We start from the raw sequence: 18,611 nt of genomic DNA, 5'->3' as shown, positions 1-18,611 counted from the left end.
GAATGATTATAGATGATTGTGACTAGTTTAATATGCAAGACTAACATAGTAGGTTGAATATTGATTAGAAGTGTATAATGTGTATATTATGTGTGTTAAATCTCTAACTCAAAAGAAGGATTTATTGTTCATGCATTAGAATATTAATCAGTTTGATTTAGCATGTCATTGAACTAATTGAAAGTGAGATTGGTCTAAGTGTATATTATGTCTTTAGATTCCAATAAATGTATTTTCTTTTATACCTGAGTTTTGCCTGTGATATGAACCAAAACTACCACTCATTAATCTGAACCACAGCGGGGGAAATTGAAAGAAAGGTATAACATGTTGTTCTAGAGGTTATGACTGCAAACCAGAATTTACTTAGCCACAGTAAAGCGTTTGATTTATGAGTATAAGCACTAAATTTATTCACCTATGTGCACCAAGAGTCTGGAAAAGTCTCCCTGAATAAGAGTCCCCTCTATTCTAAGATATTGGCTGGTGCAGCTTTAAAATATAAATTTGTCAATATCTGAAGAGGAGATGGCCCCAGAAAGAAATTAGAGGATTCGTTTCTTTTAGCAAGGAATAACCTTTAACAGTCACAAGGTAAGCACGTGAGTAAAATTAGGAATCGGCTAGAGATATGGAATTTACTTTCCTTATAGAATGAACACATAAGAAGTGATACAGATATTAGAGTCAGGGAGATTTTGTAAGTCTTGTAGTTATTGTAGAAAGGTAAATTCATAAAGGAAATAAATTATTTAAGGAAGAGTAAATATATAACAATAGGGAGAAAGTATAATTGTACCGCTGTACAAGACATTCAAGGTGCCATCAGGAATGCTAGTTATGAAGAGACAGATTAAGGAAATTCAGTTTTCTCTTCTTGAGCTAACTTTCACATCTAGCTCTTCCCGGCATGAACATATTACATGTGTAGCATCCCGCAGCTCTAAAAAAAACTGGTATTCTGTTTATTTCATAACATTACTTCCTGCCCTACACCTAACATTTTCTATATCCCAAATCCAACCAACCTTAGAATATTATTCCCACATTTGGGGTGGTGGTCCCGAAACCTCCCTAAGAATTCTTGACTATAGAGAAGAGAGCATTTTATCTAAAAGATCCCTCTCTGAAAGATCCCTCATTATCTGCTTCTACATTATGCCTTTTTGATGGGTACTTTCATGGGCACATTGCTCTATTAAACTGGCAGCTACTGGTCAACATCTGCATACAATCCAACATAACACACATATTGAACCAATGTCTCATCTTCCTTCAATCTACCTCTGTTCTTTGTAGTTCCACATACTATTTTTCCTAATGAGTACAACTCTGGCTTTTCAAGAGACTTATTAATAGATTAATTCTTTCTCCCTAATCATTTGCCCACACAGCACCTGCTGTATTATAAGTCTTTGTTGACAAAAGTATTTGGATACCAAGTTGTGATAAAAAAATTTTTTTTTTTTTTTTAAATGGGTTTCAATTACATTTCTAGTATCGAGTGGGACTATCTTCGGTCTGAATGACAGCAACTACCCTTTGGGGCATGCCTCCAACCAACTTCTAATATGTCACAACAGGAATATTTTTCCATTCTTCATGCAAAGCCACCTCCATTGCTGATGATGACCACTGTGGTCTGGAGCAAATTCAGCTTTCAATAATTTGTTCCAAAGATGTTTGATGGGGTTGATGTGTGGTCTCTGAGCTAGCCATTCCAACACTTCAACACTTTTATGTAACCAGTCTTGGACATGCTGAGCAGTATGGTATGGCATGGAGCAACCAAGGGTCACTGCCAAAGTACTTCCACAGTATCAGAATCATGAAGTTGTCCAGGTAGCAATCAGACATCATGGTTTTGGGCACATTCACCTATGGACCACCATTGGTGGATGTGCTGAGCCTTTATCAAACTTGACAGTTGAAATAATGCCATCCTGCCAGAACTGTTCCCCAGGTAATCTCCAGATCCAAACATGACCATCAGACCGCAACATTTGGAAGTGTGATACGTCACTCCACAGAACCCTTTTCCAATCATCTACGGTCCAGGAATGGTGCGAAATACACTAGTCCAAGCATCATTTGGCATTGGGGAGTCAGGTGATGTGTGGTTTGTTCACAGCAACTCTGCTGTGGTAACCTAAGGCATACAACTCTCTGATGGCAGTCTAGTGATGACAGATGTCCCCATAGCATTTTTTAGGTTGACTGAGGCCCACCACTGATGACATGCAGGATGCTAGAACATTCCAAGACAGAGTTCGTTAATCTCAGTTAGTGAGTGTCGTGGTCTTTCCTGCTGTTAGTAGTATCATTAACTTTTCACCTATGAATGACATGCAATGGTGGATTTCGGTATACTAAGATGGTAGCAATGTCACAGACAGAAAGACCACTGACACAACACCTAACTACCATCCCATGTTGGAAGTCTGTCAGTATAGCTGAATGTGGTATCTTGACATTGAGTACAGTGCAAAACATGAAGCACATCACACCTTTTATTACCAGACTTACGCAGACATTCCCTGCATATTTGCATGTGGTAGGATCCAAAATTTGCATGTAAGAAGGTGTCCAAATATTGTGTGTGTGTGTGTGTGTGTGTGTGTGTACAAACACACACACACACACAAGTAAATTGCAGAGTTTAGTGGATAGGTAGAAAAAAAGTGATGAGAGATATTGGTGAGGTGATTTTACAGTTAATGAAGAAATTATATATAGCGAGGTCATTCCTGGAATATGTATAAAGATGTAGTGAAGAAGAGTTTTTTTTAAATCCAAAATGGTGGACAACTGAGATGTGTTGTGAATGCTAGGAGTCGAATGAATTTAAGATTCAACATATGATGTGATGTTACTGATTGAGTGAAACTATCCAAAATAGATCTGTTGACTTCATTATTAATTTTAAAAAAAAACTCCATGAAGGTTTTTTTTTATTAATAATGAAGAAAAATATTAAATTTTTATATTAAAAATTATGATTCAAATTCTTAATTCTCATAACTAAAGTTGAGAAACACTGCCACATGAAACTCACTGGCCCCCTATACTGTGAATGAAACAATTAAGGATGAATTTGACATATTTTCTTCAGAGGCATATGCAAAATACTTAGTTATTTTCTGTTAATGGTGTTCTGTCACTGTTATCTAATGTATCTTGTCCTAGGAGAAATAAAACATTCATTATAATTCGTAAGTTTGAGAGAGAAAGAGATACTCACCTGTAGAAATCCAAGATGAATGTTTACAAGGGCATCAGTAACAGGACATACAACAATGTCTGCATCATGACCAAATGTATCAGCACTCTCAGTAAAATGAACTCTGTGTTGACCTGCCAAAATATATAAGAAAGATATAAAACAATTTTATGAAAAATTCAATCTTTAGTATATTAAGGCAAAAGCATTATTATAATGGTTTTGTTATTATTATTAAGTCAGCCAGGTTGGCCGAGAGATTAGCGTATCTGCTCTCCAGTCAAAAGGCTGTGGATTCAAATCCCGCTGTGGGCATGAATGTTTGTGATTGTCTGTGAAAATACTAGTGGTGGTGATGAGCAGTAGATGGTGTTGGTGAAGATGATGATGATGGTAGTAGCCTTAGTTGGTGGATAGAGTTGTGAAGATGGAGAGTTGTAGAGTAAGTGCCTCCCTCAATAAGTCTTTAGACTCCTTGGAGGTGTCACGTAATCATAATAATAATAATATAAAATCATTTAAAGGAGAAGAAATCAAAAGTAGTGCTGGTGATTAATTTTAACAAGCAATGCAAGTTTTTTGTGTTTTTTTTAAATACAAATTATTTTTAACTTGTATTTAAAAAAAAACATAGAACTTAAAACATAATTGCATCATTCTGCATTAATGCTAATGGGAGAGGAAAGATTAGCGAAACAAGTGTTCTCTGCCAGGTTAGCAGGAAAAAGACCCAGAGGAAGACCAAGATATAGGTGGATTGATACAGTAAAAAGTGCCTTAGAAAATAGCAATATAAGACTGATAATGTTGGAGTCTTGACAGGAAAGAGATTGATATTTCCTGTCAAGACTATAGACAAGACATGTCCATATAATTATTATTATATGGACTCCTCCATGGAGCCCAAAGACTCATAGATTGAGGAGACTCAATCTATCATACCTCTCCTTGAACCTATTAATAGACAAAGCACTCGCAACTGACTCTGGCAACCCATTCCACTCATTCGCAACTCTCCAAGCAAAAAACCCTAGTCCTCACACACCTACTAACCACACCATTATTCAACTTCCAGGGATGACCCCTTGTTCTGGTCCCTCTGGAACAAGTGTTGAAACATTTCCCCTGCATCTATCCTATAAAACCCTTTAAGTAACTTAAGTGTTTATATCACATCCCTCTATTTTTTTCCTATCAACCAACATCTGCAATCCACACATCCTCAATCTATCCTCATAGGGAACATTCCACAGGCCACTCAATGGTGAGTGGCCTGTGGAATGTTCCCTATGATCACAAATTACATTCCACAGCTTGGAATGTAATCACAAATTACATTCCATGCTGTGGAATGTAATTTGTGATTATTTGAGAAAATAGTATAGGAAGACTGTTCCAAAAAGAAGACATATGTGGAATGGGAATGAAGGAGAAGGATGAGTATATCCTCAGTATCCCCCATGATGTTTTTGCATTATGGGATACTGAGGCAACCGATGTGAAGTCAACAGCCTCTATATACAAGTAGCTTAGTTGTGTGCAAACTTTGTTTGCTTATACTTGGATAAAGGATTAAACAAGAATATAATTTGTCAAATATAATTTGTTCATATAAAAACCACTGAGCAATTTTCTGTTATCTGCAGCCTCTGACAAAAGATCAAAAGTTGCATGCTGTGGTCAGTTTGTGGAATAATGTGAAGAATTTGCCTTGGTTGACTAAACAAGAAAGTTGGAGGAAAAGATTGATTCCAAGACGTCTACTTTCTCTTTAGGAGATGAACCATTGTGCCATCAAGCTATAAGAAAAGTCGAAATACGGAAAAGGGGAAGTTGTATCCTATAGCATTGGCAAGGGACTAGAAGTCTCAACTGCCAATGATATGAATGCTGCAAGATCTTTATTTCATTTGCCTTAGATAGAGATCAGTTTGACATTTCAGATATTTTTACTCCTTAAGATAAAATATCGGGGTGCTTAAAGTTCAAAGCTGTATAACTGATAGGAGACCTCCACATACCCTTTAAAGGAATGCAGAGAACCAACCAGGGCTTCTGACCTAATGTCCAATTCTCACCTTCTTGTGGTGCACCCTGTTGGGTATCTACTTGAATACTGAACGAACGAGGATGGGCTGGAATTTGGGATTTAGCTGACCAAATTGTATTCTTATTGGCTTAAACCAAAATACAAAATATTGGTACAACATGACAAAATTTCATGCTGGCTGGGGCGTCACCCGATTAAACAACGTCCCCGCTGTTTTCGCCAAGGAACCGGGGCAAACAGTGAAAAGTCAGCTATTGGAACAAATCTGAAAACACACCCCAACTCAACATCACCAGAATTAAAGATTGGTACTATCAACATAAGAAGCTTGAATGGCAAAGAAATGGAGCTAGCTGAGGAATTAGATAAGTACCAGATCGACATACATAATACGGATGACTGAAACAAAAAAGACAAAAACTGGTGAGATCTTTCAGAGCAATAAATACAAAATGTTATATTCAGGCAATGACAATCAAGGAAAAGAAGGAGTAGCCATAGTATTCAACACTAAATATGAGATTAATCTTCTTGAATGGCAGGCAGCCTCAAGTAGAGTGATGTAGGCAAATATCAGAATAGGGAACTGGACAATGAGACTCATTTGTGCCTATGGTCCCACAGAAGGTTCTACTAGGTACAAGTGGAGGAATGTCTTGAGGCTTTAGAGAAAGCAACTGACACAATGAAAAATGAAAAGTTGGTCCTTGTTGGGGATCTAAATAGCAGAGTAGGAAATGATTGTCAGACATATAAAAATATTTTGGGAAAATTTGGAGAAAAGAGCAAAGCTAATAATAATGGCAAATACTTGTTGGATTTCTGTTCAGGACATGGACTGGTTATTACTAATACCATGTTCAACATAAAAATGTGTACAAATTCACATGGAGAGAAGAGGCAAGGAATAAGAAAAGTCTCATTGACTATGTTATTGTTGATAGTGATTTTTTTTCCCTGGTGCAGGACACCAGTGTACAGAGGATTTGAAATTGGAAGTGATCACTATTTAGTCTTGAGCAGGATAAAATTGAATTTCATATTGAAAAGAATAACATGTAAGAAAGTTTTAAAGTGAATAAAAGTTGAGCAGCTCTCAGATGTGAACTGTAGAGTAAAATACGCAAAAATTATTGAAGAAAAAATCAATGAGTTTGAGAACAGGAAATAAACTTTGGAGATTCAGTGGCAAGTCTTGAAGAAAACCCTGATTGATTCAGCCAGAGAGGCATATGGTGAGGTTGTCTGCAAGGATAGAAAAATCAGAACTCCATGATGGACACAGGAAGTTAAAGAGACAGTGAAGGAAAAGAAGAAAGCATATCAAAAGTTCCTGGCAAATAAGTCAGCTTGTGCTCTTAGAGAATACACAGACAAATGTAAGAAAGCTAAATACTGTGTAAAACTAGCTAAACAAAAGTCATGGGAGGACTTTAGTAAGAACATGGAAAATAAATATCAAGAAGGTGGCAAAATATTCTGGAGGTTGTTGAAGAAGTTAAGAAATGGAGGAAAAAGCGCAGTAAAAGGAGTTAAAGATGATAAAGGTGACATGAAAACAGGAGAAAAAGATATCTTTGAAGTATGGAGTAATTACTTCGAAAAATTGCTAAACGAAACAAACAGTGGTAAAAAAACACTCAACAGGCATACAGTCAGGAATACATATCCATACTTGAAATAGAAAAGCCATCAAAGGCTTGAAATGTGGAAAGGCAGCAGGAGTAGATGATATATTCGACAGAAATGTTGGAATATGGTGGTATAAAAGTCTTACAGTGGCTGCACTGCATAGTTCAGAAGGCCTGGCAAAGGGACAAATTCCCAATGATTGGAGTAGAGCTCTCATAGTATCTATATATAAAAAGGGAAATAAAACTGAATGTGAGAATTACAGAGGTATATCCCTATTGAGTGTTCCTGGTAAGATATATGCAAGTATACTTGAGAAACGGTTGAGAAGAATTGTGGAAGAAAAGCTTGGTGAAGAACAAGCTGAATTCAGGTCAAACAGAGGCTGTCAGGATCAGATGTTCACTTTACGACAAATAGTGGAGAAATCATGGGAATATAACAAAGATCTGTATTTAAGTTTTGTCGATTTGGAAAAGGCATATGACAAGGTGCCAAGAGAGAAGCTATTCCATACGCTACAGTTATATGGTGTCAATTGGGCATTATATCAATACTTAGTCTTTATTTGAGTTATAAGTCAGCAGTTAGAAGTGAAGGAAGTACAGGAAGATGGCCTAATGTTAAATCTGGTGTGAGACAAGGATGTACATTATTGCCTCTGTTGTTCATTATCTATATGGATCACATTATGAAGGAAAGTGGTATTAAACATGATATCAAAATTGGAGATGTTAATGTCGGCTCTTTGCTTTATGCAGACGATGTTATACTTCTAAATAAATTCACTACAAGTCTGCAAGATTCCCTGACTAAATTGAATAACTGTTGTAATAGATATGGTATGAAGGTCAGCAATAAAAAGGCAAAGACAATGAAAATAGGCAGAATCATTGAAAATGTCAACTGCGTTCTGAACGGAGAACCTGTAGAACAAGTAAAACATTTCAGCTACTTAGGCACAATTTTTACTGAAGATGGTAAATTAAATATGGAAATAGACAACAGAATCAACAAAGCTGGTAAGGTAGGAAGTCAAGTGAATAAATTCATATGGAATAAGAGATAAATTAGTCAGAACACTAAATTAGCTGTATACAAGATAGTGTTCAAATCAGTTTTAACTTATGGATCCAAGAGCTGGGTCAGAAGTAAAACACTTGTCCAAAGACTAGAGATCGCAGATATGAGAGTCCTGAGAAAGATTAGAGGTGTGAACAGATGGCATCAATGGCAATATCATATTAAAAATGAGGATATTAGGAAAGAACTTGACATTGTCAGCATCCAGGAATGCGTTAGCAGAGCTAATCTCAGATGGTATGGTCACTTAAATAGAATGGGAGAGGAAAGATTAGCAAAACAAGTGTTCTCTGCCAGGTTGGCAGGAAAACGACCCAGAGGAAGACCAAGATATAGGTGGATTGATGTGGTACAAAGTGCCTTAGACGATAGAAATATAAGATCTGATAATGTTGGAGTGTTAACAAGTAACAGATTGATTTGGAGGAAAATTGTAGATAGGAAGTTAGTAATGATGTAAATTTTTCATGTAGTACTATCATATACTGTACACCCTTTGAGGGTACATGGCCGGAATTTGATGATGATGATGATGAGATAAAATATCGAAGATTTCAAAATTGAACTCCAATCAAGACATAAGGTATTTAAGAGGTTTTGTTTTTTTGTGAGACAAAAGTGGTATCTAACCCATCTACTAATTGATCTGGAGGCACACCCTGGTTTCTCTAAGGAATACTTTCCTTTTTTTTTTTTTTTTTTTTTAACTAATGGGGTTCTCATGCAATGGAATAATTTTCAGTGAGACCATATTCATTTTTGTCTAATTCGCTCTAAGGAGATTACAAGCAAATCATACCTTTCAGAGATGACGTGGATGTGAGAAGGCCCTGTGTTAAGGTCCCTGTTCGACATTTTTTTTTAACAGCTGTGTTCTCACTTCAAGAGGGCTTTCTTTTTTTTTTTTATTATAGTAAATATTGATGTTATTCTACTTCATCTCCTAATACAGAATGCACTGCTCAGTCTTCAATTTTTGAATCTCCTTTTCATCTTTCCACTTTTGGATGAAATGTTTTGATTGGCATGCTCAGGAATATACTGGATGTTTCCTCTTACAATCAGGACATTTATGATTTGCACCTATAGTCTGTTTCTCATACTTGCCAAAACAAGCACATATAGCAGAGTCAATAGGCAATTTGAGGATGACTGCATTTCTGACAACACTTAAAAGCAGTGCAAATGGTTTGGGATATAGAGCCTAATAAGGAAGTTGAGATACTCTGCTTTCACTGTGATGATACATATAAAGATGGTCATCTGGTCAGAACCAGATGACCATCTTTATATGTGAAGATCTTCAGTTCAGAGCAAATCTCATTGGGAATATTTGAGGAGGTCCCATTTCAATATTATTCATCTAGAAAAGTTCAAAGTTATGTGTGGGTTGCCATGATTGGTATTTCCTTGACAGATATTGCACCAAGGAGTTCTGTTTCTAGATGGCTGTTTTGATAAGAATCTACCCAGAAAACCCGAGTCTGACAGATTTTGGTGATCCTGCCAAACCATTCTGAATAAAGGAAGGTTACATTTTCACAAGTCAACATTATCCTGCAGAATGTATAATTAAGGGAATTTATTTGTTGCCATTTCTGGTGTTTTCTGTTTCATAGTTTTGTTTTCTGTTGATGTGCAAATGGTTTCTGTACTGGACTGGGGCTTGATGAGGATCCCTGATAAACATGAGGATGAACAATTATTTTCCAAAGGGAAGAGGCTCGGTGCTAGCACACCAGAGCTACAAGCAGATGCCCACTTGCTGAATTAGGAACCAAAGTAGTAGTGTGACACTACCAAGATCTCCCTTTCCAGATGGCTGCATGTCACATTGCATGGCAAACATGGCAACAAGGTTGTAGCTCCAAATGATGGGAGTCTGGAAACCAGGAGTGAAAAAGACTGAGAAGCAGAGCAAAGATTACAGGAAGAAAAGTATTGGAAAAATGGTAGTTACTGATAGTTCCTTTCTATCATGAACAGTTGCCTCAAATGGAGGCAGGTGGGCAATGAAATTCACCTTCCACCTAAAAACATTCATACTTATGGCAAAGATTCATACCCAGAAGCCTGCTGGCTGGAGATGTGGGTATGTTAACAACTTGACCAACCAAGCCAGCAATAAATAATAAATGCCTTGTAAATTTTTATGTCTGCCTTGATTCTCTCCTAATTGCTTCTCATGGCAATATTTTAAGTTAGCAACACAAAGTGAATGCATATTTATATTTTTTATATATGACTAACAAATGAAAGGTTGCATAATCCATAACAGAAATTTATTGAGGTGTTTTTTTTTTTTTTTTTTTTGAATAGCTGATTACAGTCTTTGAAAAAGACAAAAGTGAGGGAGGCTGTTCCAAAGAACAGCATGAAAAAGAGAAATAGGAGCTGGTTTAGTAAGTTCAGAGCTGGACAGTAAATGGATGCTGGCGAACAATTGCTCTTGTTCTTATAATTGTGGCCAGTTCAGCAGAGCATTAGGCAAATGAAGAGACAAGGCAACTCCAATCCCTCTCTCCCAGACATTCACTTTCTGAGTGTGTATGAGAAAGGGACCGGAGTGGATCAGAGAGGGGGGGGGGGGGGAAGAGATATCAATCAATTGCACTGCCCTCTTCTGAAGAGCATCAGGCAATCAGATTCTGGATTCATTACCACAAATATGTGAGCAGTATTCCATGGTTGGATGGATTTATACAATGTTAACAGTTGTATAGGTGAAAAGTAGCCTTGAGCTAAGTGCAGTTTTTTGGTAGCTGCTGAAACTATGAGTTGACTGGTAAGTTACCAAAGAAGGGAAAATCTGATGATCATGTCTGTGTATTATCAAAAAAGGAGTGACATAAGATCTTTCTTATAAGAAATAAGACAGGACTGTGTTTTTGGTAGCAATGAAGTTCACAAGATTATCCTAGCCTCATTGAAAAAAAAAGTAAGGAGATCAGAGTTCAAGACATTGGTTATGGAAGATCTCTCTTAATGATGCAGTACAAAGTAATCAAATAAAAAAGTAGAATGGGATAGAATGTAGTGTCATTAGCAAAACTATGGATAGGATTTGAAGTTAGAGCAGGTTATTGTGTGAGAGAAAGAGTGTGAAAGCACAGAGTCCTCAGGTACTCCTGCACTTGTGGGGAAATCTAAGGAGAGGAAACCATCCACCATAACACATAAGTAACTAGAGGAAACTATTGACCCAAATGCAAAGGGTAGAAGGCAGATTAATAGGATAGGAGCTTGTTGAGAAGGCCTCCATGTCAGATGCTATCAAATGCCAAGAGCAACAACTATGCGAGTTTGTCTAAATCTTTATATAACACGAGTTCAAAGGTAGGCAGTGAAGGCTAGAAGATTAGCTGCAAATCGAAAGTGGCAAAATTCATACTACCGGCATTAATTAGCTAGCAGTAGGTGAAGAAGCTGGCTGACTTATCTTTTACTAAATGGACAGGATGTAGAATTCTTTCTGGTGCAGCAGCATGGAGTGATTAGTTCTTTGGTTGTGTGAGACAGGGGAGAGGATTCTTTATCTCAGTTCAGGAATTAAAAAACAATGATGTTAATAGGTCAGTGGTCTTTGGATAACATTACAACATTACCACTGGATAGTAACAACAGGGAAAAAAATGGATAGCCAACAGTTGTGCTTATGATCTTGGTGAAGGACGAGAAAGTGTGACTGAATTTGAACAGGTAACAAATTCGTTGCATTTGGCATTTTCGAAGAAATGGAATTTAGATTTTTTTTTTTTTTTCCACATGAGCTGTGATGTAGGCAGAGTTAGTGATTAGGAATTTTGAATGGAATGAGGGATGAAGGCCTTCATTCCAGTTAGAATTATTTTTTGTAATTGGTCTGAGCAGGTGTCTGGATCAAAATTAAAGAAGCAGTAGTCAGAGAATGGAAAAGAGAAGTCATCTAATTTGGCATTCTTGTAATGCCAGAAAAGACATAACACTGAATGTAGCTGAGTGAAGTTGGTTCCATAGTTAAGGAAACTTGAATGAGATTATAACATGAGTTACCAAGAGGAAAGGAATATATTTAAAAAGGGAGATTACTAAGAAGAGGCAAACAATGATAGTGAGGGTTGTCAGATATCCTAACAGGTAGATGGACCATTTATGTTAGGTGATGGATAATGGCAAATACCTCAGCATCCCTGTCCGCTTGATCAATGGAACTAGAGAAGAAAAGTCAGTTTGAATCATCAAGGAAGATGACCTTACTGTTTGAGCATTTCATTTGTAGAAAATCAAGTTTAGAGATGGGTAGCAAAGAGATCAAAGTGAGGCTCTGCATTCTCTGATGTAGGATGTCAATTTGATGAATGTACATGTAACATCCCCATGGTAAAAAGAATCTGTGTAAGGCATAATTTGAGCAACTGAGATGAATAGTAGTTATTGAGGTACCTGAGATCCCATTTAGAATAATCTGGCTTGAATGAGTGAGTAGTCAGGTACATAATTTATATTACAGGCTACAAAATTGGCAAAATGATTTCTTTCTTTTTTTGGAATTGTTTTATGTGGAAGAAATTATATGCAGTAAAATTATTTGAGTAAGCTGTCTTTCAATGTATGTTGAGATTAAGAATTAAAGATAGTGGACATGCAATAAGAAGTGAGTCTCACAACTACTGTATACACCGTCCATAACAAAGGGAAACCAGTTTCCTGTCCAACATGGCCTCAACAGTTCCCTTGAATACCACCATACATGGACTTCAGGCATGAAATGGCAGCAGGATTTTTTGTTATCCAATCAAGAAGCCTCCTGATGTATTACTATGATATGTATAGCTAATATTTAGTAGTTGGCATGCAAAATCATTTTACTACTATACCCTCAGATGAGGAAAAGGTCTGAGTCCTTATAGTGTATTTGGCGTTTTTCTGAAGGAAATCACCTGCACTATATATGAAAAAAGAGGGAGAACAAATTAAAGCCCTGTCCATGAAAAATGGACACTTCAAGTTCTGAATCTTCTCCACCACTGAGTTCCTCCACAAGAAACTCAGGAACTAGACCTGTGCACAATAATCCAGATGTGGGCCAAGACCTTATAAAGAGAAATAACTCCCTTATCTCTACTTGTTAGTGTGTTCTTCAATAGCCAAGCAACATAAGTTACCTTGGTAATCTTAGCAATATGCCCTCCAAACTTCTACTCTGTTTACTACCACCCCCAAATCCTTAATTTCATCTATTTCCTGAAGTTAAGTTTCATCAGTGTAATGCACAGCTTGTAATCTATTTATCCCAAAATGTATAACTTTACATTTCTCCACATTAAACTCACACCCATTATCTTTAGCCCATAATGACAGCATATTTAAATCATCTTAATTATTCCTCTACCCAATTTTGCATCATCAGCAAACAACTGAATATTTCCTTTAAGATTATTTTCAATATCATTTATGTGTAAATTATTAATACAGAATTTTGAGGTACAGCTTTCTCCTGGATTCTGCTCTTCCCCATACCACTTTTTAATATATATGTTCATCAGATACCAGTGTCATATCCATTCCCATTTGTTCTCATTTGTGTAACAGAGTTCCATGTGGTATTTGTCAAATGCCTTTGCAAAATTCAACAGAACCATTGTGTAGCCATTTCTTTTATCCAACTCACCTATCACTCCGTTATAAAAAAAGTTAGTAAATTACTAAGACATGACCAACCTTTCATAAAGCCATGTTGCCCTCATAAAGGGCCATATTCTTATCCACCTTATTCTTGAATTTAAAAAAAAAAAAAAATTTTAACCAATTTTTTCAGTACTTTTACCACCACAACTGAAATACTGATTGGTCTATAATTTGCTACTGCAGTCTTAGAACCTCCCCTGCAAAGGAATTACTTTGCTCTCTTTTCACTCCTTTGGAACTCTACCAGAGATGAGATTTAAATTAAAGAGCTTACTCAGAGACATTGCCAGTTCCCTTGCACATTCTCATAAAACATGAGTTGATATCTCAATCTCATCCCATGGCCAAATTTACACTGAGATTCTGAAATATCCTAAGAACCTCCAATTCATCCATTTCTGTTCCTACAACAGTCTGTCACATATTATTATTATTATTATTAATATTATTATTATTATTGTTCCGGGAAACTCCAAGGAGTCGACAGACTCATCGAGGGAGGCCCTAACATCATGTCAAGAACAACTATTCAACATTCACACAGTATCTATCATACCTTGCCTTGAACTCATTCACGGTCGTAGCACCCACAACAGACTCTGGAAGCTTATTCCACTCATTTACCACTCTCCAAGTAAAGAACCTAGCTCTAACACCCTTGTCAACCACGCTCTTGCCCAGCTTCCATGCATGGCCCCTAGTCCTCCCACCACCAGTCATATTTTCAAAAATATCTTCTGGATCAATCTTATAAAACCCCTTCAGTAATTTGAATGTCTCAATCATATCACCCCTCCTTCGCCTATCGTCCAATTTCTGCAACCCACAAATCTTCAACCTATTCTCATAAGGTTCATTCCACAGACCTGCTATCATCTTGGTCACTCGTCTCTGGACCCTCTCCACTTCCTCCTCATCACGAAGAAACCCTGGTGCCCATAGCTGGGCACAGAAGTCCAGATGGGGTCTTATCAAGGCTCGATACAGAGGAACAACAACTTGTTCGTCTCTGCATGTTAAAGTATTTTTCAGAAGCCAAGTGATTTGGTGAGCTGTTTTAGTTACTTTTGCAATGTGCCCCCTAAACTTCAACTCCCTATCCACCAACACTCCCAAATCCCTGGCCTCATCAATCTCCTGGAGTATGATTCCACCAATGCGATATACTGCTGCTATTCTTTTCACCCCAAAGTGCATAACCTTACACTTTGCCACATTAAATTGACATCCATTTTTCCTAGCCCAGTCCTCCAAACTATCCAAATCATCCTGTAAAATTTTGACATCTTGTGCACTCACAATTGTTCTACCCAACTTTGCATCATCAGTAAACAAGTGAACACTTCCTCTCAGATCCTTTCCAATATCATTGATGAACAAATTGAAAAGCAGTGGTCCAAGAACAGAGCCCTGTGGCACTCCACTAGTCACAAGACGTCTTTTAGACTCCACTCCTGAATAAACCATTCTTTGATATCTCTCCTTCAACCACCCTCTTATCCATCTCACCAACCCTATATCTATACCCATCTGCTCCAGTTTACTGATTAGGGTTCCATGTGATATCCTATCAAAGGCCTTGGCAAGGTCCAGTAGTATCACTGTAAACCCATTACCCCTATCCAGTTCAGCCGTCACTGTGTTATAAAACGTGAGCAAGTTACTGAGGCATGATCTACCCTTCACAAAACCATGTTGTCCACCATACAATATCCCATTTTCATCTATCCAATCCTGTATTCTTTTCTTGACTAATTTCTCTAAGACCTTGACAATGATTCCTGATATGCTAATCGGTCGGTAATTTACAACAGCAGTCTTGGAACCACCTTTATGCAGTGGAACTATTTTCCCCTCTTTCCACCCGCTCGGGACTAACCCAGACCCGAGACTCAAATTAAACAAAATGGTCAAGGGTACTGACAATTCTTTAGCTGCTTCTCGTACAACAGGAGCTGGTATACCATCCAATCCCACAGATGTATTGACATTGAGGTTATGCAATAGACTACTCACCTCCACTTCATTAACCACAATTCCCGTATAATCTACTGGTTTATTCGTTTCTGCAATGTCACCACCTGGATGATATACTTTTGCAAAGTGCTCACTTAGTAACTCAACTATCTCAACTGATTCAGTTACCTCCCTACCATCAGCATTCTTTAAAATCAATCTGCCATGTACATTTTTCCTTTTACTTGCTACATATCTAAAAAACTGTTTAGGATTCTCTTTAGCCTGCATGGCCAATATTCTTTCGTAATCCTTTTTTGCTTTTCTTACCACACTCGTCACCCTTCTAGCCTGCGCTTTATACCGTTCATGTGCCTGCCAGTCACCCTTCTCCTTAAATTCCCTCCATAGTTGTTTCTTTTTTTGCAACTCAAGCTTAATGGTGTTATTCATCCATTTAACCCCTACTTGATTTATTATTCGGACTCTAGGTATACAGTCAGCCATTGCTTCATGCAAGCACTTCTTAACTACCTCCCATGCACTATCAACTTCTAGTCCTTGCAGTTGTACATGCCATGGCACTGAACCAATCAAACTCCTAAGCATGTCATACTTTCCAGCCCGATAATTCCACACGTACCGTCTTAATTGAAAATTCTACACCTTTAGCCACCTCCCAAGTTAAGACCCTATGATCACTCTCACCGATTGGTGGCAATGTGGTCATATTTGTTACAGCCAAATCCTCAGATGTAATTACTAGGTCAAGCACTCTCTGACCCCTAGTATTTTCCATTACATGCTGTCGCAGATAGTTATCCCTTAATAACCGCATAAAATCCAGTTCCTTCCTCCCGTGTGTCCTCTCCTCACTCCAATCAATGCGACCATAGTTGAAATCTCCCATAATAATCACCCTCCTTCCACCCATTTCTTCTATTTGCTTGTGCATACTGTCACCACCATCTTTTCCATCACCTGGTCTATAGCAGCACCCAATTGTATATGTAGTTCTGCTAGCCACAATCTCACACCAAATGGCCTCAAATGTGCTCTTTTCTCTATCCTGCAATTCAACTTCTATTCTCCTTGGATGGAGCTCATCAGCTATCATCAACAATACTCCTCCCCCCATTTTATTCTCTCTGTCATTCCTGAACACACTATACCCATCACATTCAATCCCACTAGTTATATCATCTACAGTCAGCCATGTTTCACTAATACCTATAACCTGTGGTCTGGAAGTGCCAACCATGGCCAAAAACTCTTCCTTCTTGTTCCTAATACTCCTAGTATTAGTGTACATGAATTTAAGACCCCCATTAGCCCCAACCCTACCTTGATGCCTTATATTAACTATCCCACTCAGATTTGTTGTCCTTATTTGCTCTGGCATATTATATTCATTCTTACATTCAACTGCCTCCATAAGGACTGTATCTCTACTCCCCCCCCCTCTAACAAATCTAGTTTCCCTGAATTTGCACATCCACAACATTCAGCAACACTTTCTCAAGTCTTCTTACACCGTAACCATTCAAATGCAAGCCATCCATCTTATATAGATCCTTTCACCCATCAAACTCACTCCACACATCCACAAATTCCACACCACTCGTCATACATAACCCACGCATAAAGTCATTCGCAATTATAGCCCTCCTTTTAAACATTTCACTGTCATACCGTGGCAAAAGACTAATCATTCTAACTCTCTCACTCTTTTCTTTTGCTACCTCAAACAATTCATTCAGGTCTTCTATCATTTCCATTTTATCTTCTTTCAAATCATTCGTACCTGCCACAACAATCATTTCTTTCACCTTTCCTTTTGCTCTCTAATAGACGCAGTTACGTCCTTTATGGTCGCACCAGGTTGGTACGATTTTGTCAAATCTTCTACTAACACACCTCGTACTAACGAGTCTCCATACAGCACTCTATCCTTCATTTTGTTCATGTTCACATTCATACGTCTATTTTTCCTGTCATACCTTTTATTATTGGTTGGTTCATTCAGTCTACTTTTGTTCATGCACTCTAGCTGCTGTTTTGCTCTTTCTATCGCACTATTCAACAATGCAATCTCACTCAATGCATCTATCTCATCTTTTTTGTTCTCTGAGAAACCATTTATACTATCATTCACACTTTCTACATTCACACTCTCACAATTTTCATGTACAACCTTGCCGTTTCTTGTCATATCCCTATTTCCTTCATTCTGAAGGTTGACAAAAATATCACACTCACGATCCGAAATACACTTCAATTCCTCATTCTCCCTACATTTTCTACACACATTCAATCCTTTATTATCATCTAACCACACTCCGACTGCACTCCGCAAAGCGTACATTTCACAGCTAGTACACTGACTCATTTCTTTTATGCTACCGTTCTTTGATAACGATGGCGAACCTTCATTACTGGCTGCCATTTTCCTTCGCACAGGTGCCATCCTTATTTGCAACGTGTTTTGTCAAATTATACGTTATAACACACCAAAAATAGACGCACTAAAATACGCAAGGCAAACAAAACAAAACTACACAATATTAAGTAATTTGTATCGATAACTGAAAATGATACTTATCTTATCTGGAGCTTGCACGAACACTACACATTACGAATTCATCTAGCGGCGACTTACCGACATAGATTATGTTATAAAACACTTTAGTAAACCACGCTAATAAAGCTCAAATAATATACCAAAATTACACACTTAAGTCCATTAAATTGAATCCAAAACACCAATAAATCAACAAAAAACACAAATCTCTCAGGAACTCTCCGATAGCACGTCCGTTCACCAGTGACTCACTTAGATGATATACCCTTGCAAAGTGGTCACTAAGTAACTCAACTATTTTATATGCTTCTGTCACCTCATCAATTAAGGTTATTCTTCCTCTTACTTGCTATGTAATGAAAGAACTCTTTGGGATTTCCTTTGGCTTATTTGGCTAGTTTCTTCTCATAATCCGATTTTTC

The 18,611-nt window shown here is 37.6% G+C and overlaps 1 protein-coding gene across 1 annotated transcript in view; it reads right to left on the bottom strand.

The window, feature by feature from the left end:
- Nucleotides 1-18,611, bottom strand: part of LOC150106790 (adipose-secreted signaling protein) — a 114,300-nt gene that overhangs the window by 80,054 nt on the left and 15,635 nt on the right. The window contains exon 3 of the mRNA XM_090393317.1: nucleotides 3,242-3,354. Coding sequence (XP_090249443.1) covers nucleotides 3,242-3,354 — 113 coding nt within the window. The remainder of the gene's footprint in view (nucleotides 1-3,241; nucleotides 3,355-18,611) is intronic.

The sequence above is a fragment of the Typopeltis vanoorti genome, chromosome 5, assembly GCF_054136105.1.
Source record: "Typopeltis vanoorti isolate ZY-2024b chromosome 5, IOZ_Tvanoo_1.0, whole genome shotgun sequence".
Lineage (NCBI taxonomy): Eukaryota > Metazoa > Arthropoda > Arachnida > Uropygi > Thelyphonidae > Typopeltis > Typopeltis vanoorti.
The sequence above is the reverse complement of the archived record's forward strand: the minus strand, read 5'-3'. Positions and strand labels throughout refer to the sequence as shown.